Source organism: Triticum urartu, chromosome 3, assembly GCF_003073215.2.
Source record: "Triticum urartu cultivar G1812 chromosome 3, Tu2.1, whole genome shotgun sequence".
Lineage (NCBI taxonomy): Eukaryota > Viridiplantae > Streptophyta > Magnoliopsida > Poales > Poaceae > Triticum > Triticum urartu.
This window is the reverse complement of record NC_053024.1, coordinates 234888257-234910339: the sequence shown is the minus strand read 5'-3', so window position 1 is coordinate 234910339 and position 22083 is coordinate 234888257. Positions and strand designations below refer to the sequence as shown.

General features: G+C 49.1%; 1 protein-coding gene across 1 annotated transcript; it reads left to right on the top strand.

Moving 5' to 3' along the window:
• The first annotated feature begins 15035 nt into the window (after positions 1-15035).
• Positions 15036-21109, top strand: LOC125546795. Its single transcript, XM_048710925.1, is given in 2 exon segments — positions 15036-16045; positions 20995-21109. Coding segments are annotated over 2 exon segments (1125 nt in total).
• Positions 21110-22083: the final 974 nt, after the last annotated feature.

Genomic DNA, 22083 nt, shown 5'->3' with positions numbered 1-22083 from the left:
CTGACGATCTGGACGACTCAACGACGGCAGAGGCATGCGCGGGGCCGGACCCTGCCGACACAGAACACTAATGCCTACTCTTGCATCTCCTTCCCACGGGCCATTTGTGCATCAAGGGGGACTCCTGAGAATCGCGACTCAGTAGCCTAACTGGTCATGTAGCCCTCTACCCCTTGGCCTCGTCCTGGTGATCCGGACGACCCAACGGCTGCTGAGGTATGCGCGGGGTCAGGCCCTGCCAACGTAGAACATCAGGAAAACGGGAAGGAAATCTTGGAATCCTAAGAAATTATTACAAGACATATTGTTCTTCAAATACCAAAAAGAAGTTTTAACGCCTCCACGAGGCATGGTGCATATTGCAGCAAAATAAAAGAGGAAAGGAGCACCGCCAGCAAGCCTTCTCTTCAGCCTTGGGCACTGCCGTCAGGGAGTGCCCCATCATCGACAGCGTCGCCGTTGCCCGTGTCGTCACCCGTGGCCGTAGGATCGGCGGCACCATCAGCTGGAGGTGCAGGGTCGATGGCGAGGAACTTCTCCAGTAGGGCCTCCATTAGGTCCTTCACGACGTCGGTAGCGGCTGCGCAGTGCTCCTCGTCCACAGGCTCAAGCAGAGCTCCAAGGTCGGCGCTCGGGTCACAAAGATGGAGGTGGCTGAAGATGCGCGTCATAGACGAGGAGGAGAGCGCGCGGGCTTCCCCTTCCACTATGGTGCCGACCCCATTGGCAATGCCCTCGAGTGCCTGGACAAGCTGGGGGATTAGCTCGGCAGGGCCCTCCTCAGTAGTCACCAACGGCTCCTTCAACCCCCTTCCATAGAGATCCCGCAATGCATTGTGGCACCTCTTCTCATGGGAATCGAAGGCATCACGATCAACGACAAGGATGTTAGCCTTGGCCTCCAGCAGGGCCTTCTCCCCTCCACCCCCTTCTTCAGCTTCTCCAGGCGATCGCGCTCCACGACTTGCGCCCGCGCCAACTACTCCAGCTTGGTATCACGGCCAGCAACTGCGTCTTCTCAAGCCTTCAACCCCTCCTCCCGTGCCTCGCATTGATGAGCCTCAGCAGCGCGTACGTTGCGCAGGGTCTCCAGCTCGGCCTCCACCGCCCGGCAGTGCTCCTTGGCGGCCTCGGCGTCCTTCAACGCCACCTCGCGGGTGACTACGGCCAGGTCGACAGCATGCTTACCCTCCTCAGAAGCTGCCACGGCCTGACCCCATGCCACCCTCACGGACCCATCTTATCACAGCCACCTCGAGATCAACTCCATTCGCCCCGACACCAGCCGACGGTTAGCACCCTGAAGGTCATTGCGAAGCTGGGTCAGTGCGAGAAGGGCGTCCTCCAGGGCATCAGGCGAAGCAGGGGATCACGGCCCAGTGGTATGACGGAAGGGGGGAGAGATGGCATCGACAATAAGGCCTGCAGGTCAGCGGCAGCCGAAGGGGTCGGGGGCTCCTGAGCCTTCGCGACCTTGCATGCGAGCTGGGGGCGGGAGCCTCAGGAGTTGGCTTGGCTATGGACATCTCCTTCTCTTGAGGACTGACTTCTAGATCTCGCGAGGAAGACCCGGACGCTGAGGTGTGGGAGCCATCACCGTCCTTCCGCGCCGGAGGTGGCGCGACCACGGCAGGCCACTGGGCCTCAGGGGATGCGGTCGCCCCCTTCTTCTTCTTCTTCACCACCGGTGCTGGCCAACCAGCACAAGGGGGAGAAATCAAGAAACTACGGCGAGTACATGAATGAAGGATCAGGACGGAGCGCTTACTGGTCCACAACGGCGTACACCCTCACCCTCTTCTGGAGCACCAAGCCCGAAGGCTTCGTGGGCTGGGACACCGGCATGCGAGCCCCAGGGGCAGACAAGGGCACGACGGCCGGACCCGCAGCAGCGCCGGTTGGTGACGGAGTAGAAGCGTCGCCTCGGGAGATCAGCGCCAATCTGCTCTTCTTTAGGACCCCGGCCTACAACATCTTCGGGGGCGTGCCCCTGGACCTCGTGGTGACCCCGGCGGGGTGCGCCGACCCCCTCACCGGATGCTGTCCAGCGTCATCGTCGTCAGGGAGGGTGTGGAGGAGATCTGCCAGGCACGGAGGAGAAGTCTCCCACTCCCCCTCCCGGGTCGCCTCCGAGTCCGACCTCTCCTCCTGGCCGGACTCACTAGAGGACACCACCACCGGGGCTCCAGCGGGTGCCGGCGGCACGAGCCCGCGCTCATCGAAGACGGGCATGGCGGCAACAATCTTTGCCCCATCCGGGCGGCAGTACAACAGAAGATGGGAATCAGGCGGGTACCCCTGGTCCTCCCCGACCAGGAGGCAGAGTCCCTTGTCCAGCTCCTTGTCAGACAAGGCATCCGGTCAAGGTGGAGGTCGCCTCCCTCGTCCATGAGCTTCCATAAGGGGCGTGAGCGCGCCTGGAGCGGAGCCAGGTGCTGTGCCAGGAACTCCTTCACGATCATGGCCCTCGCCAGCTTCTCCGCCTTCGGGTCGTCGGGCTTCAGGTCAGCCACCATCTTCCCCAACATATGCTCCGCCCGCGGGCCAGTCAGCTTCGCGCTATTCCACCCCTCTTGAGGCACTGGCATCCCCGTCGGCAGCACCAGCCAAGGGTAGGGGCTCTTGTCATCCAAGAGGACCCACTTGTTTTGGAAGCCGTCCACCTTCTTCCCGGCTCTTGAAATTGTGTTTCTTCCATTGGTCGCAACGAAGTTGGCGCACCACAAGCATTGGCCCTTCTTGTTCCGGAGGTAGAAGAAATGGCGAAGCAGCACCACGGATGGCATCGCCCCCACGAATGCTTCACAGTAAAAGGCAAAGATCGATAGGAGGAGGATGGAGTTGGGATGAAGATGGAGGGCGTGGAGCTTGTAGTGGAGGAGGACGGCATAGAAAAATTCAGAGAAAGGGGGGACCAGCCCCGCGAAGACACTGTGCATGAAGAAGGGTAGAAGGTACTACTCGAGGCCTTCGGTTCGGCGGAGCTAGCCCGATGCGCGGTCTCTCCCCCCTCATTCCTGTCGCCCGCTGCCATCAGGAGCGCGGCAGCGAGGTTCTTCTCCGAGACTATGGGCGCGCTTAGGGTGGGCTCAAACCGGGAGCGCACGGCCTTAGCCTTGTCGGTGGCCATCGGCCGCAACCTCAGAGGAAAGTTTTGGCGGATCTGGAGTCTCTTTGGGCAGGAAGGAGAAGGGGATCTGGAGCAAGACGAAGGGAGAGCAATGAAATCCCTGTGGTGGGCGCCAACCCTTTTTTCAAGCAAGGACAGTTGCCGAGGTAGCGTGGGAAGCAGAGGTTCCCACGTCCATTCAATCGCCACACGTCGACCGAGGCTGTATGTGGTTGGGGCCTGCGCCGCTCCGCACTTGCCCTTTGGCTTCACTCGAAGCCAAGTTCGAGCGCGCCTTGAGCCCGGGGGCTACTGTCGGCGTTCTGGGACCGGGGGTGCCCAGACTTGCCTGCCTGCGGCCCGCGGCGTGGCTCCAGCAGCGGCCTGGGACGACCTAGTTTGGCAGCAACAACATAAGACCCTCGCGAGGCGGACGACACCAAGACCTCCTCGGGGGCAGCCACGCTAGGCTGGCTCCTGAGGAGCGGAGATATCAAGGCATGGTGCACCTCGCGAGGTTCACGTGACGTGAGCCATGATGACCAAGGCCAGGCGGGCGCCAGCAACACAGTGTACCAGTTTCCTCTTTGGTGCTAAGGAGGCAAGCGCAGGCGCGGAGTCCCGAGGAATCAGGCAAAGGTTTCCATATCGGTGCAACAAGACCAAGACCGCCAGGACGACAAGATGGAGGTCATCGCAGAGCCCACAACAGCGTCACCCCAGAGCCTTTGTAGGCGAAGACTACTTTTGTCAGGATAACTTGTACTAGTTGTCTCCCTTCAAATTTGGCCGTTGTGGGATCCCTTCCTGCCTACATTTGGTAAGAGGACCTAGGCCACTATAAATAGGACTTAGCCACCACCATAGAGAGGAGGATCATTCGGACCATCCCCACACCCACCAGCTCATCGAGCTCAAGAACACCTCACCTCCTAAGGCTGTTCGTCCACTGTACTAGCTAATCCTCATCCCTCAAGGAAATCCACCACAAAGCTGGAGTAGGGTATTACACCGCAAGGTGGCCCGAACCAGGATAAATATCTGTGTCTCCCGTTATTTAGGTTTGTCGAGCTAGGCCGTGGGATCGTTAGTGAGCGAGCTAGGGAGAGAGTGTTCGAACCTCTCAAGGGTCTGCGGAGCCCTGAATCCGACTATTTCATTTCATCATGATGACTATGCTATTGCTTTGTTATGCATGCACCTGAGTACTTATTCCGCTGCTTGTAGTTTGTTGCTTAGTAAATTCCTCAAGTTGAATTTCCTTAGTGACGAATTTTTAAAAACTGCCTATTCACCCCCTCTAGTCGATATAACGCACTTTCAATTGGTATCAAAGGAAGGTACTCCCTTGTTCTGTGTGATTTTGGTTTAACCACCTAGAGTTTTAGTTATGTCGACTGCAGACATGATCAAGGTCTTGGCTAGGTGTCGTACCTTCGATGCGACGGATATCGGTGTCAAAACTGGCGGATCTCGGGTAGGGGGTCCCGAACTGTGCATCTAAGGTTGATGGTAACAGGAGACAGGGGACACGAAGTTTTACCCAGGTTCGGGCCCTCTTGATGGAGGTAATACCCTACGTCCTTCTTGATTGATATTGATGAATAAGAGTATTATAAGGGTTGATCTACCACGAGATCGTAATGGTTAAACCCTAGAAGTCTAGCCTGTATGACTAAGGTATTGAGTATATCCTTTCCGGACTACACCCTCCGGTTTATATAGGCACCAGGGGAATCTAGGGTTACATAGAGTCGGTTACATAAGATGGAATCTTCATAGTTGTTCGCCAAGCTTGCCTTCCACGCCAAGGAGAGTCTTATCCGGACACGGTTGTATTCTTCAGTCTTTGTATCTTCACAGCCCATCAGTCCGGCCCATAGATAACAGGTCGGATGCCCGAGGACCCCTTAGTCCAGGACTCCCTCAGTAGCTCCCGAACCAGTCTTCAATAGCAAGGTGTTCGGCACACAGATTATCTTCGGTATTGCAAGGCGGGTTCCACCTTTAGTGATTTCCAAGTAGTGTATTTGACTGTAGATTCGATGTCTCCCCTTGGCTTCTGCGCGCTTAATGTCCTTGTTTTCCACGTGTCGAGCGAATGCGGACAGTCAGGGTATTTTTTTTGCAAATAACACCCCAATCCTGAAAGGAAGAGCATCTATTTAAAGAGATTGGATCTCAGCTCCTTTCGGCACCAAGCGGGGAAAATCCTCAGAGATTGCCAGCCAAGACCATTCCAACATGGCCAACAATCCTAGCTCCTCTTCCCGTTCCAACCTAGAGAGAGGTGAGTGGGAGAGGTGCTCTGTGTCCCATAGCCGATTGGCAAAGCTGCAAACGCAGGGATTTCTCCCCCAGCAGATCTGGTCCCTGTTCGAGCAGGGTTGGCTTCCTTCAATGGCAAAACCCAGGCAAAGGATTTTCCCAATCCGTTTGTGGGAGAACGGGTGTGCTTCGTCCCCTATCTGCTGAGGGGAGTGGGGTTTCCAATCCACCCATTCCTCCGAGGGCTGCTGGAGTACTATGGCCTCCAGCTGCACAATTTTACCCCCGGCTCCATCCTCCACATTGCCGGTTATGCCGCCCTATGCGAACTATTCCTGGGTTGCGAGGCCCATTTTGATTTATGGATAAGACTATTCTACCTCATCCCACGCAATCAAGGTGGATCAATTTTTGAAGTGGGAGGAGCCTAAGTGTGGCGCATCGCCGGGACCGGATACCTGTCCGGCACGCCGAAGAAAGCTCTCGAAGAGTGGCCTTACGAATGGTTCTACATGGACGACATCGCTCTACCTGACCCCCTCCGCATAGGCCTCCCCGAGTTTTCAAAAGCTCCGCTGAAGAAGCGCCATAGCTTGCGTCCTCGGAGCCTCGAGGAAGAGGATATCACGGAGATCAGCTTGCTACTGGGCAAGATTAAAACTCTTGCCCAGTCCGGATTGTCAATAGTCGAGGTGATGGCGATTTCTATAACGCGGGGGTCCAGCCACTCCAATACCGAGGACTACCCATGTGGCATTATAACGGAGAAGACGACACCTCACATTACGGCCGAAAGGGCCCGAAGACCCTCGCCGCTCTAGCCAAGATTCTGGCCGAGCTGTATAAAGGGGAGAAGGAGGAGTTCAGCCATCTCCAACATCGAGACGGACTTTCCATGTACAATCCTCCCAGCTGGGTAAGGTTCGGCCTCGCTTATTTTATCCTATCCCTGGATCATTCGTTTACAGGCAGCATCTTATCTGCTCCTAACAGGAATGGCGAAAGGCTCTTGAGGGGATCTATGACCCTGCCCCTCAGACGGAGAATCGCAATCGGGATCTTGACCTGGACATATTCGTGGAGCATGAGGAGGGGACATTCTATCATATGAGCTACGATGGCACATATGTACCCATCATCACCGATTACCCTGGCCTCCTTCCAGCTTCACATGTAAGTAATCCAAAGACACCTTATCCAAAAGAGACCTCTCCTTTCCTTCTTACCCACCGCACTATCCTGTGCTCAAAACGGGAAGGGTTCGGTGCGCCGTACCACTCCAGGGGTATCTCCAAAGTGAGCGTCCCCCACACTAGGCGAGCCTCCCAAGAGGAAAGCAAACGAAGACACGACCGTGCCTTCATCGAAGAGGTATGAATTTGCCAATGTGCACCTGGGCAGTCACGTCCAACCGTGACCTTCCCGTTTTCCATGTGTCAAGAAAAAGGTGCGCCAAACTATATCTGGAGGTTCGAGCGGCCGTACTTCCCGCAGCTAGGATTGAAATCCTTCTGTGAAAATGGGGGCTGATGCGGGGGCGACGCCAGACTGTCCTCCAGCCGAGGACTCAGATGATGTATCCGTCACCAACTCGGAAGTGGAGAGTGCCATGAATCATCGGCGCCGCCGGGCCATTTTACAAGACCCTAGTTTTTCAGAAGAGTCGTTTAACGCCTTCAGCTCGGCTGATGCGTACATCCGAGCTGCTCGAGATGGGCTTAATAGGGCCACAAGGCAGCATTTGAAAGATGTGCAGGTAAATTTGTTTTGTCTGACTATGATAACCATATGCCAGTAGCCCCCGAGACTTAAAGGAGTTGAAACAACTGATTTAAGGATCAATGTACAACCAGGTGCTTACGGAGAAGACCACCTTGTTAGCTCAAGAACTAGAGAAGTGTCAGCGCCGGCTGCTTGCTGCCAATGCCGAACTGGAGAAATACAAGGCATCTCCCGGTAATATTTCCCTCTATCGACAATTCATAATGATACGCTGATAGTATGAATCTGGGTGCTTATCTTTGTGTTGGGTTGTTAGACCAATTACAAGAGCAGCTGGACGCCGCTCGAAGCGAAGAACACGGAGCCAAATAGCTACTAGCAGCAGGCGAGCATGTATTGACAAAAGTTGTTCAAGAGAAAAAGAAACTCCAAGGTTCGAACACCAAACTGGGCGAAGAACTGAAAGATGTGCGAGCTCAGCTAGCGGACTTTGTGAAGGAGAACAAGAAGCTGCGAGGTGGCATATTCAGTATGTGGCCTTATAACAGTTTGGAAGTAACAGTAGCTGATACAGCTGTAATTGCAGGTATATTGACGAACCGCCCCGAAGAGGAGGTGTCCGAATCATCAAGTGATCTTCTGCAAGGGCTGTCGCAGTTGCACGAGCAAGCTCGGCAGGCGATGCGGAGTGTAGCCAAGGCCTTATGGCCATCCGACTCCCCTCTAGAAAGTATGGAGAAGCTGGTAGAGCTGTTCAAGGGAGCGCGACGGCGTATCCGACTGTGGAAGATATCGGCCTGCCGAGAGGGTGCGCGAGAGGCCTGGGCCATGGTGAAGACGCGATATACCAAACTGGATCCTAATCACATGGCTCGTGTCGGACTGCTAGGGCCGAATGGGTAAGAAATTCCCGTTAGTTTAGTATATGACCAAGTATAGGTGGCCGCCAAATATTTCCAACAGGATAGTAAATTAGACTGCCTATTAGATGGTATAGAGGAGGGAGTGTTTGAGTCATGAGTGACTATGTACTTTCCTTCTAGCTGGATAATAAAGACAATTGTCATCACCGACCTTTTCACTTCAACCTCTGGACCCGAAGGTGCGGAGTGTTTCCGAATACCCTAGCGGTAGAATATACCGGGGTATGCGTGGAAACCAGGCGTAGGGGTCATAATTGCTCGAACAGACAATGTGTATCCGGCTAGTTATGTTATATTACATTATGTAAGAAACATCTTCGAGAGAGAATAGTTCCGTAAGGGTTCCTTTCCCTGGGTGTGCATGCATTTAATGTGCATGTCTGAACTGTGATTAAAAAACTCTTAGAGTAAGTAACATCTGGGGTTCACAATGGAGTGAATGCGGAAACACCTTTAATTCGCCGATCGAATATTCCCTTAAGAATGCTAGCTTTCGGCTTCACCCAGTCTGAGGTACACATCCAGATGACCTAGCAGTAACAATCGCAGAGGTGCTCCCTTTATGCCCTAGCCGAACTAACGGGAACGTAGGGCATAAGAACAGGAGCGAGGCAACCCAGCTTGGCCAAAACTTAAGTCATATCGATGCATATAATGGCGAAGAAAAGGTACATATGGAAAAACGCATATGAGCTGAGCTTGATGCTCTAAGAATAGTCGCAAGCTTCTATATGAGAAGCCCCCAGGTATAATGAATGTACATATTTAGAGATGTACGCATCAGGTAGGGATGTGTAGACGTACTAAAGCCATAAGGCTAAAGAAAAAACGAAAAAGGTAAAAAAACGAAAAGAGAGGGAAGAAAAATAACTGTACTAACAGGAGGGAGGAAACAAACACAGAGGCATAAAATCGTCGTAGTCTGGCCGCATTCCAGGGGTTCGGCTCCAGGTGATTGTCTGACGCATCACATAGGTGGTACGCTCCTCCGGTGAGAACTTCGTCAATGATGAAGGGACCCTCCCACTTGGGCTTGAGTTTGTCCTTTTTCTTCTCCGGCAAGCATAGAACGAGTTCGCCAACGTTATAAATCTTGGCCCGCACTTCTCTTCTTTGGTACCTGCAATCCTGCTGTTGATAATATGCGGAACGGGCTTTTGCGACATCGCGCTCCTCCTCCAAGGTATCTAAGCTGTCCTGCCGATCTAGCTCGGCTTCTCTCTCTTTGTACATACGCACTCGAGGTGAGTCGTGAATAATGTCGCAGGGTAACACTGCTTCCACACAGTACACCAAGAAGAAGGGTGTATATCCAGTTGTGCGGTTGGGCGTGGTCCGCAGCCCCCAGAGTACGGAGTCAAGTTCCTCCACCTAGTGCCTGTCCGATTCCTTCAAAGACCGCACTAGTATGGGTTTGATGCCGATCATAATAATACCATTAGCCCATTCGACTTGATCATTTGTCTGCGGGTGATAGACAGAGGCATAATCGAGCTTAATTCCTAGATTAGCGCACCAGGTTTTCACCTCATCGGCTGTAAAGTTGGAGCCATTATCGGTGATTATACTGTGCGGGACACCGTAACAGTGTACCACGCCGGATATGAAATCTATTATTGGCCCCGCTTTGGCCGTTTTGACTGGTTTGGCCTCTATCCACTTAGTGAATTTATCCACCATGACCAGCAGATACTTTCTCTTATGACTTCCTCCTTTAAGGGGTTCGACCATATCGAGCCCCCATACCGCAAAAGGCCAAGTGATGGGGATTGTTTGTAAGGCAATGGGGGGCATATGGCTTTGGTTGGCAAAGAGTTGGCATCCAACGCAATGTTGGACAAGGTCCTGTGCATCTGCTTGGGCCGTCGGCCAATAAAACCCTGTATGGAAGGCCTTGCTAACAAGGGCCCGAGCTGCGGCGTGGTGACCGCCGAGTCCGGCATGAATTTCAGCTAAGAGCTGCTGCCCCTCTTCCGCGGATATACATCGTCGAAGAACTCTGGTAGCACTTTTCTTATAGAGCTCTCCATCATGATCCTTGTAGGCTTTTGAACGCCGGATAATGCAGCGGGCCTCATTCTGGTCCTCAGGAAGTTCCTTCCTATTAAGGTAGGCCAGGAAGGGTTCGGTCCATGGGGCAATGACTACCATGATGAGATGTGCCGATAGTGTTATGTCGGTGGCTGAGCCCCCAATGACGTCGGTGTTTCCGGGATCTGGGGTTATGTTTGGATCTAGACTAGTATTGCCGTTTTCCCCCCTACCACACCACAGATGGCTTAAAAAGCCTTTCCAGGAAGATATTAGGTGGGACGGGGTCGCTCTTAGCACCGATACGAGCAAGAGCATCTGCCGCTTGATTACTTTCTCGAGCCACATGATGGAACTCGAGCCCCTCGAACCGGGCCAACATTTTTATGACTGCGTTATGACACACTGCCATCTTCGGATCTTTGGCATCGAAGTATCCATTTATTTGAGATATTGCTAGGTTTGAGTCCCCACGCACCACTAGGCGTTGTATGCCCATGGAGATAGTCATCCAAGACCATGTAATAAGGCCTCGTATTCGTCTGCATTGTTGGAGTCTGTGTATAATATTTGAAGGACGTACTGAATGACATCTCCAGTAGGGGACGTTAAAACGACGCCCGCTCCTAACCCTGCCAGCATTTTGGAGTCGTCGAAAGACATGATACAACTGGAGTATGTGCCATACTCTTTAGGGAGTTTGGCCTCTGTCCATTCGGCGACGAAGTCGGCCAGTACCTGGGATTTGATAGCTCGACGTGGTTTATCTGTAATGTCGAATGGGAGGAGCTCGATGGCCCATTTGGCAATCTGGCCCGTAGCATCGCGATTGTCTATAATGTCATTGAGTGGTACTTCGGAGGCCACCGTGATCGAACACTCCTGAAAGTAGTGACAGATCTTTTGGGATGCCATGAAGACCGTGTATGCTATCTTTTGATAATGAGGGTACCGGGATTTGCATGGTGTGAGGACAGTAGATACATAGTATACTGGGTTCTGAAGCGGGAATTTATGCACGTCCTGTTCTCGTTCAATGACGAGTACGACGCTCACCACCTGATGTGTTGCCGATATGTATAATAACATCGGTTCGCCGGCGTTTGGTGCGGCCACGATTGGATTGCTCGCAAGGAGGGCTTTTATTTCCTCCAGTCCGGCTGTTGCCGCGTCCTTCCACTCAAAGTGGTCGGTTCGCCATAGAGGGCGATAAAGTGGCCGTGCCTTTTCTCCCAATCTGGAGATAAAGCGGCTTAGAGCTGCTACGCAACCCACGAGCTTTTGAACTTGTTTAAGGTCTGTTGGCTTAGTCAATTGTGACAAAGCTCGGATTTTGGCTGGGTTTGCTTCAATTCCCCTATTGGAAATGATGAAGCCCAGCAGCTTTCCAGCAGGGACACTGAAAACACATTTTTTCGGATTGAGCTTAATGTCATACACGCGGAGGTTGTCGAATGTGAGACATAAATCGTCTATTAGTGTTTCGACGTGCCTAGTTTTGATGACGATGTTGTCCACATAAGCTTCAACCGTTTGCCGATCTGTTTCTCCATGCATGTTTGAATCATGCATTGGTATGTGGCGCCAGCGTTCTTGAGCCCGAAGGGCATGGTGTTGAAGCGGAATGGCCCATATGGGGTGATGAATACTGTTGCATCTTGCTCGGATTCCTTCATTTTGATTTGATGGTACCCGGAATATGCGTCAAGAAAACATAGTGAGTCGTGTCCTGTGGTGGCGTCAATGATTTAATCGTCGCGGGGGAGGAGAAGGGAGCCCTGGAGCATGCCTTCTTGAGGTCTTTGAAATCGAGGCACAGGCGCCAGGATTTGTCCTTCTTTGGTTCCATCACCAAATTTGCTAGCCAGTCCGGATGTTTTATTTGTCAAATGAATCCGGTCTCGATTAACTTGGCTAGCTCTTCCCCCATAGCTTGGCCTTTGGGTTCGGAAAAGCACCGCAGTGTTTGCTTGACCGGCTTGTGTCCCTTCAATATATTGAGGCTATGTTCAGCCAACTCGTGTGGGATTCCTGGCATATCAGAAGGGTTTCAGGTGAATATATCCCAATTCTCGCGCAGGAACTCTCGTAGAGCGGCGTCAACTGTCGGGTCTAGTTGTGCTCTGATGGACACTCTCTTCTTGGGGTCCGTTGGATGGACTTGGAATTTGACTATTTCTTCTGCCGGTTTGAATGAGGTGGATTTGGGTCGTTTTTCTAGGACCACATCATCTTTGTCCACTGTGGAGCGCAACATGGTTAACTCTTCGGCCGCGAGGGCTTCAGATAATGCCTCAAGGGCCAGGGACGCGGTTTTATTCTCGGCGCGGAGTGCTATGTCCAGATCACTAACTAGAGTGATTATACCGTGGGGCCCGGGCATCTTAAGCTTCATGTACCCATAATGGGGTATTGCTTGAAAGCGCGTAAATGCATCTCGCCCTAAGAGGGCGTGATATCCGCTGTTGAAGGGCGCCACCTGGAAGGTTATATCTTCGGACCGATAGTTCTCCGGTGTGCCTAATACCACGTCGAGCGTGATTTTTCCCACACACCGTGGCTCCCGATTGGGAATGATTCCTTGGAAGGTCGTGCTGCTTTGCTTGATGCAACTCTTGTCTATTTCCATTTTTCGTATTGTATCCTCAGAGATGAGGTTCAGTCTGCTGCCGCCGTCCATGAGAACCTTGGTGAGCCGAAAGCCATCCACGATTGGGCTGAGGACCAAGGCGGCTGGTGTTCGGTCTGTCATGTGTTTTGGTTCATCGCCATCGTTAAAGGTTATCGCTGTGTCGTTCCAAGGGTTTATTGTTGTGATCTGGCAGACTTCGGCGAGTTTGCAGAGTCCTCTTTTGCGCCTATTGTTTGAAGTGAATGTCTCAAAGACTGTCAGGACTCTGGGTTTGTCGTCTTCTGGAGGGTGTTGCTCCGGGGTGTCTTTGGTGAGGGTGTCCTCGCCGTTTTTGGCTACCTACCGGAGTTTCCAACATGCTCTAAGGCTGTGGGTTGGTATGGTATCCGGTCTGGTGTGTATTTTGCATGGGCCATCAAGCCATCCCTCCAGAACGGTTCCGCGCCGCGTAATGGGTTTGCATTTTTTGGCTATTGGCCTAGGCACGTTACAGGGGTGCGCCCTTTTTCCCTAGACCAGTGGTTGAGTTGGGACCGATAGCTCCCAGACTGTCTGATCTCTCCAGGCGCTGCACTGTACTTCTGTACAATAGTTGCCAAGTCAGCGAAGTGTAGTATGCGGCGGCAATTAATGGCTTTGAGGAGTCCTTTATTCGTGCAATTGTTGCGGAATGCTGATATTGCGTCCTCGTCATGGCAATCTTTGACCTTGTCCTTGACAAGGAGGAACCTGGCCCAAAAGTGGTGGACCGTTTCCTGGGGCTGCTGTTGGATGGTCACGAGAGCGCTTATGTCTAGGTGGGTTGTTGGAGTTGGATCTGAACCCTGACTCGATCGATGATCTGGAGTCTGAGGTTTTTCCGGATTGAACAGTCCGGGTTCCGGAGCATCTTCTGATTTTTGAAGCCCACCGTCCGACTCTAAGTTCGGAGGACGAGGCATTACTTTCTGCTGGTAGGTGTCCGGCTTCTCGAGGTCGGAGATCCGAACATAATTCGTCCTCAGTATAGAGGAAGGGTTATCTTGCTCCTCGACTATCGCTATCTGGTGGGTGATCAGTGGAGAATTAATCTGTCTCTGGTCGGGTTTAAGCACAATACGATCGTAGTCTGTAGCGACTCCCAAGGCGGCGATGTGATCTAAGAGTTCGTTGAAAGACGATAACTCCGCCGGATCCATCCGTTTGGCGTATCCAGGATCAATGCAGATAAGTTTTTCAATGACTCGGGAGGTCATCCTCATCGGCTTAGAGGCCGAGCAGGCGATCATGGTAAAACCGCCTAGCCGGAGGGTTTGGCCCGAGGCCAGAGCTCCTCCTAAGGTGGTATTTTCCTTGATGATAAGTCGAGCCATCAACCTCTGCAACGATGGAAAAGTGGAACTCTCAATGAAAGCAACAATGTCGGTGTCAAAACCGGCGGATCTCGGGCAGGGGGCCCCGAACTGTGCGTCTAAGGTTGATGGTAACAGGAGACAAGGGACACGAAGTTTTAGCCAGGTTCGGACCCTCTTGATGGAGGTAATACCCTACGTCCTGCTTGATTGATATTGATGCATACGAGTTTTACAAGAGTTGATCTATCACGAGATCGTAATGGTTAAACCCTAGAAGTCTAGCCTGTATGACTAAGGTATTGAGTATATCCTTTTCGAACTACACCCTCCAGTTTATATAGGCACCGGGGGAATCTAGGGTTACATAGAGTCGGTTACATGAGATGGAATCTTCATAGTTGTTCTCCAAGCTTTCCTTCCACGCCAAGGAGAGTCGTATCCGGACACGGGTGTAGTCTTCGGTCTTCGTATCTTCACAGCCCATCAGTTCGGCCCATAGATAACAGGCGGGACGCCTGAGGACCCCTTAGTCCAGTACTCCCTCAATGGACTACCGCTACTGGAAGAATAAGATGCGCATGCATCTTGAGGTAATTGACAACGATCTCTGGTACGTTGTGTAAAATGGCGTTCCCTCCATCACTCCTTCCATGAACGCTGTTGATGTGAAGAGATTCAAACAACTCGACTCTCAAGCAAAGAATACCATATGTGGCCATCTAAGCAAAGGACAGTACATCGGAGTGAGTGATTTGGAGACGGCAAATCTTATCTCGGATAGGTTGTCCAAGGTCAACGAAGGAGTCTAAACTCAACGCGACTCTCAAGTTGACGTTCTTCGCAATATCTTGACCCACTTCAAAAGACTCGACAATGAAAATGTTCAGCAAACCTTCGATCTCCTCACTGACATCTCAAATGAGCTTCAAGCACTTGGTGCCACTGACATCACCGACCATGAGGTGGTGAAGAAATTGCTGAGATCACTTGATTCCTCATTCGATACACTTACACTGATGATTCAAGAATGTGGAGACTACAAGCCACTAGATCCTGCTGATATCCTCGAGAGGCTAAATACTCATGAGTTCCAACTAGCTGAGAAGAGAGACCTCTACGGGACAAGCTATGGAAGATCACGCGCTCTGAAGGCCAAGGCAGTTTCCGAATCTCAAGGAAAATATTCTGATAGCAGCCTTGGTGATCCTGAAGAACTAAGCGAGGATCTAGCAATGCTCATGAGGAAATTCGAGAAGTTCTTAAGACGTGGCCGCTTTGGAAAATCTTCAAAATGTTTTCACATGAGATCAGATTCCTCATCCCGTGATTACAAGAAGAGGACCTGCCACAAATGCAAGAAACCTGGCCACTACATTACTGATTGTCCTTAGTGGGCGAAGTAATCAAAGAAGAAGAAGAAGTACAAGGATGATAGTTCCGATGACTCAAAGAAGAAGAAGAAATCTTCAAAGTCCTCATTGTCAAAATCTTCAAAGTCTTCATGTCACACGAAGAGCAGTTCCAAAAAGGCTCGGGCATTCATTGGCAAGGAAATGGACTCTGAAGCTGAATCTGAGGAAAATGAGGAAGAGGAGGAATCTGAGGAGTCAGACTTTGGTGTGGCGAGCCTAGCCATCGCTACTGGTTTCGTCAGCAAGTCCATCTTCAACACTGATGAAAATGACTTCCCCAGCACTGCTGACGACAGCGACGATGACTACACTCCCACCTATTGCTTCATGGCAAAAGGTGCTAAGATACTCAAATATCCCTCCTCTGAATCAAGTGAGGATGAATCTGATGAAAATCTCAAACCTAGCTATTCCAAACATGCTAATATTGTTGTCAAACAACAAAAGACTTTTGTAAAGGTTCAAAATATGCTAGACAAAAGTGATGACCTGTTGGGTGAGGAAATGGATCGAACTCAAACTCTGACAGATAAAGGTTCAACTGTCTCTGTGGTCACAAATTCCTCATCTAAGGGTACCACAAGTATCACTGAGAATGCAGGGTTGAAGGAATTGTATGTGACATGCATGTACAAAAGCCTCAAAGGGCATCCAGCTCTTTGTGATGTGCTTAAAAGCAGATCCTCAACAGAAACCCTAGGAAAGAGGGCATTGCCTTTGAGCGAAAAATCAATGCTGATGGGACGTACTTGAAACCTGAGCAGTATCCCAAAACCTCATGGGTTGCTGCGAAAGGACCCCCCGTAGATCCATCCACCTTACTTGGCTTTACATGTGAATCTTCATATTCATCTGAAGAGTCATTTGACTCCAACTATAAATTGTTCAAAAATCAGAATGATGAAGTATTTGCTAGATATGTTGGTACTAACTATAGGAACGACCCCCCTATGAAGAAAATCTAGGTTCCCAAAAGGTGCCTTGAAAGTATTCAGGTGAATGTCCTCATGACACCACCTATGAAGCATAGGAACCCCAGATCAAATTCTTCATATGGACCAAAGTCTTCATATGGATCCAAGTCCTCATATGGACCAATTTCCTCACGTGGATCAAATTCCTCACATGGATCCAAATCCTCATATGATCATCATCGTGCTAACGCTTCTGTTTTGCAGGGAAAATCTAAGGGCTATGAATATGTGCATTATTCTTCAAATCATTATGTTCATAAGTTCTCAAATAATTTCTCTGCTTATTCATATGCATACTCTAACCCCTCTTCCATGAAACGAAGTGCACTGGGTTCAATGCCACCATTTACTTACGGAGCTCACAGAATGATGAACTCTTTGCCAGCCCTCCAGATGTGGGTGGTGAAGAAAAGGAACTAATCTCTTATGCAGGGTCAGGTCTCCAGACGAACTTGAACGTCTAAAGAATTTGCTGGAGACCTGAATATGCTTGAACGGACGCAAGCTAATCATGAAGAAATGATTACTCATTTCTCTCGTCCTTATACTGCTATATCTGTTGTACTGCTTGACGAAATTCTATCTGATGAATTTGATGTCATATTATTCACTCATGAATTATATGAGTCAGTAAGATGAACTAATTCATCTGCAGGATGATCAACCCAAAGCTACTGAGTGGGTCCTCGACAGTGAATGTACAAATCACATGACTGGTGACAAGAACTTATTGATTGACACTACTTTATCTCCATCGCATCTGAAGCATATCACCTATGCGGACGAAGGAAAAAGCAAGGTATTGGGTCTATGTAGGGTTGCGATCTCAAAGGATCAACACATGGACAAAGGCATGCTTGTCGAGTCCTTAGGATTCAACCTCATGTCTGTCTCAATGCTTTATGATCTTTTTTTTGACTGGGAATGTTTTATGATCTTGATATGGTTGTCGGCTTTGGCAAATATTGTTGCATTGTGCTCATGGAATCTGACAATTCCAAACTCTTCAAAGGCTTTAGGAGAGGAGACTTGTATATTGTTGATTTCTCTACAGGACCACAACTTTCCACATGTCTACTTGCAAAAGCTTCAGAAGGCTGGTTATGGCATCGACGACTAGGTCATGCTGGCATGAGGAACTTACATACACTTGCGAAGAAGAAGCACATCATTAGCACCGAGGGTGTCAAATTCTTCAAAGACAATCTTTGCAGGGCTTGTGAGGCTGGGAAGATGACCAAATCCAAGCATCCCTCGAAGACTATCATGACTACCACTCGTCCTTTTGAATTGCTTCACATGGATCTCTTTGGCCCTACTCATTATGCCACACTAACAAATGCATCATCTCTATATGGCTTTGTTATTGTTGATGACTATTCTTGTTAAACCTAGGTGCATATCATCACTTACAAAACTGAAGTGCAGGAAGTCTTCAAACGATTTTCCTCATGGGCCTCGACGAATTTCAGTGTGAAGATCAAGCATATCCGGAGTGACAATGGGACCGAGTTCAAGAATACTTGTCTTGATGACTATCTTGATGAACTTGGTATTACTCACGAGTTATCTGCCCCATACACTCCTCAGCGGAATGGCGTCGTGGAGTGCAAGAATAGGACTCTCGTTGAGATAGCTCGCACTATGCTTGATGAATACAAGATGCCTCGTCACTTCTGGCCTGAGGCTATTGATACTGCATGCCACATCATCAACATGGTATATCTTCACAAATTCTTCAAAAAGACCTCATATGAACTCCTCACTGACAAGAAACTCAATCTGAGTTATTTCAAAGTCTTTGGTGCTAACTGTTGGATTAGAGATCCTCATCACAATTCTAAATTTGCACCGAAAGCACATGAAGGTTTTATGCTTGGTTATGGAAAGGACTCGCACACCTACAGAGTCTTCAACACCTTTCACCACAAGGTTGTTGAAACTTTAGATGTGCGGTTTGATGAAACTAACGGCTCGCAAAGAGAGAACCTACCTCATGTGCTAGATGAAATGTCCCCTGAGGAATCCATCAAGTTCAAGGCTACAGAGGATGTAATACCCGCTGAAGAATCTGCTGAAGAAGTCATTCCAAAACATGAAGAAAATCATATTGGTGCATCTGAGGAAAATGGCTCTGAAGAAAAAGTTGAGCCCAATCAACATCGTCAACCTGCTCATCCTCGCGTTGCAAATGAAGTGTAGATTGAGAAAATCATCGATGACATCAACGCACCAGGTCCTCTCACATGCTCAAGGGCTTCACATTTGTCTAACTTTTGTGGGCACTTTGCTTTTGTCTCTATCATAGAGCCCACCAAAGTTGATGAGGCAGTTCTAGAGCCTAAGTGGATTCAAGCGATGTAAGAGGAATTACATCAATTCGAGCTCAACAATGTCTGGGAACTTGTCAAGCGACCAGACCCACGCAAGCACAATATCATCCATACCAAATGGATCTACCGCAACCAGCAAGATGAAAATGGCCTTGTGGTGAGGAATAAGACTCGACTTGTAGCTCAAGGGTACACACAGGTTGAAGGAATTGATTTCGATGAAAGTTTGCACCTATTGCTAGACTTGAGGCTATTCGCATATTGCTTGCTAATGCTAACCATCATAATATCATCTTTTATCAAATAGATGTGAAAAGTGCATTCCTCAATGGTAAGCTTGAGGAAGAAGTATATGTTGCTCAACCACCAGGTTTTGAAGATCCCAGGCATCCTGACAAAGTCTTCAGACTCAATAAGACCCTATATGGCCTCAAGCAGGCCCCTCATGTGTGGTATGATACTTTGAAGGAATTCCTCATGAATTAAGGCTTCAAACCTGGTTCACTTGACCCAACTCTTTTCACCAAAACCTATGATGATGAATTATTCATGTGCCAAATATATGTTGATGATATTATCTTTGGCTCCACTAACAAACTTTACAGTGACGAATTTTCCTATATGATGAGTGAGGAATATCAAATGTCTATGATCGGAGAATTGAAATTCTTCTTAGGTCTTCAAATTTGTCAACAACGCAATGACATCTTCATATCTCAAGAGAAATACCTCAAAGATGTGCTGAGGAAATTCGGCATGCAAGATTGCAAAGGCGTCAAAATCCCTATGCCCAAAAATGGCCATCTATGCACCAATGAAAATGGCAAAGACTTCGATCAAAAGGTATACCGCTCCATGATTGGAACTTTATTGTATCTATGTGCATCTAGGCCAGATATTATGCTTAGTGTTTGCATGTGTGCCCGTTTTCAAGCTACACCAAAGAAATCACACCATAAGTCTGTGAAAATATTCTTCGATATCTAGCTCACACTCCAACACTTGTATTATGGTATCCCAAGGGCTCAGATTTTGATCTCATTAAATATTCTGACTCTGACTACACTGGTGATCGAGTGGATCACAAGTCAACATCAGGCACATGCCATTTCCTCGGACGATTCTTGGTATGTTGGTCCTCGAAGAAGCAGAACTGCGTATCACTCTCTACTGCTGAAGCTGAGTACATTGTTGCTGGTTCTTGATGTGCTTAATTGCCGTGGATGAAGCAAACCCTCAAGGACTATGGCATTAACAAGAAGAATGTGCAACTCTACTATGACATCGAGAGTTCCATCAAGATTGGTCATAACCCAGTTCAGCACTTGAAGACTAAGCACATCCAGATTCGTCATCATTTTCTTCGAGATCATGTGTTGAAGGGCGACATCTCCATCGAACATGTGAAGACTGAAGAACAGCTAGCAGATATCTTCACAAAGCCCTAGGATGAGAAGAGATTTAGCAAGTTGCAGTGTGATCTAAATATCTTAGAATGTTCAAATGTTCTTTGAAAGGACACACATCCTAACACTTATGCAAAATTGATGACTTAGATGTGCAACACACGAAGTAACATTTTTCTTCAATCAATGAAGACTAACTCCCTAAGTGTGAAGAAATTAATGAATAATTTGATTCTCAGAGCCCTACGGCAATTGTACGCGGCGTCTGAAATCATCATTCTTATACGGTGGGTCACGCCACCAACCAAAGTTGAAAATCATCAAAATTGAGTTTTTCTTCATTTTGCAAATTCTTCAATTTTTGACTTCTTGTCATTGCCTATATATATTTATTTGAGTTTTCAAGTCCTCAACAACATTCACTTATAGCTAATTCTTCAAGTTGACTTTTCTTCTAAGTGAATGTGATTGGACCCGTTCCCCCTCTATGCTAAACTCAACCCAGCCTGTTCATAAATTCTTCAGGTGCATTCTGATTGAAACCCATTCAAAATCTTCACTATGTCCTTGTCAGCTGAAGAATTTGCGAACGGAACGTAAAAAAATTCATATCTTAATTTTCGGCTTTTGCCGCTCAAACCGTTCCGCATCGCACTACGGATTAAACTACTCACCCATGATCTCTACCTCTCTGTACGTGGGTGACACATGTCGCTAGGATGGCAAGGAGGTCAGGGGCACGCCCATCCAATTTCTTTGGACGGGTAGTTTTTCACCGTGGCTATAAATACCCCCTCCCTTCCTCATACTTCATTTACTTCGCTCGACCTCTCCTCGCTCGACCTCTCAGACCTAGCACCGCTGCTACTCTCCTCATCGTCGGCGAGGAAGAGCTACACTGCCTCGACCTTGTCGCCGTCGTACTCACGCCGGCCGCGGAAATCTTCACTCCGCCGCTGTCGTAGCTGTCTCCCGCCACCAAGTTAGGGCGTGCGAGATCTGAACGGATGAACTTCTCCAACTCCACTCCCAGTTCATCGTGTTCTTGGTCCATGGTAATCAAAATCTGATTTTACTGCCCTACTATGATTCTCATGATTTCCACAAAATCTTCAAAAGGTGTTTATTCTTCAACTTCCCTATCCTTCAACACCTAGTTGCATCTGTACCTTGATTTATTTCTCTAAGCTACGTTTTTCTTCAAGATTCCTCAATTGTGTGGATTGTAAAATCTACACAACTCTAGAACCTAAGTCAAGAATGCTTAGTGAAATTCCTCAAGAGACCCATGGTCAAATTCCTCAAACTTGATACTTTTGAAAAATTTCTGAGAACGCATATGACCTAGCCAATTTCTTCGCACCTATACTCTGTTCATAGGTACAAAATATATGTTGCTGAATCGCTAGTTTCTCATCAACTTAACTGATTTGCAGCGTTCCTCGAAGATAAATTGCATACTTCCTCATAAACATCAATTGTTCAAAATCCTCAAGTGAAGAATATGGATGATGGTAAAAGACCTTGGAAGGGAGCAAAGAGGCCAGAGACGAACACTGCATTTGAAATCCCGGAAGACATTTATGCTGAGTATTACACGCCTGATGAGGCCACACATGGCAAGGAGAACAAGAATCAGCATAAAGTACGCATACAGAGGATTGAGAGGAGATGGGCAAGGGAATGGAGGGAATATCATTATGTTACTCCAAAGTACATGAAGAAATTCACTGTTAACCCTCCATGTCCAAGACCTCCATTGGCTCCAGGCCAAGAAGCTGATCCCTCAAGCATTAGGCACAGTGAGGAATTTCCCAAAGAATGGGCCAAGCGCCAAGCCAAGTTGGCTAAAGTAGAAAAGGAAGCACTGAGGAAATTCAATGAAGATTCTGATGTTGCTGAGGCCTCTGCTAGCAAGCCTAAGAAGGGTTTGCCGAAG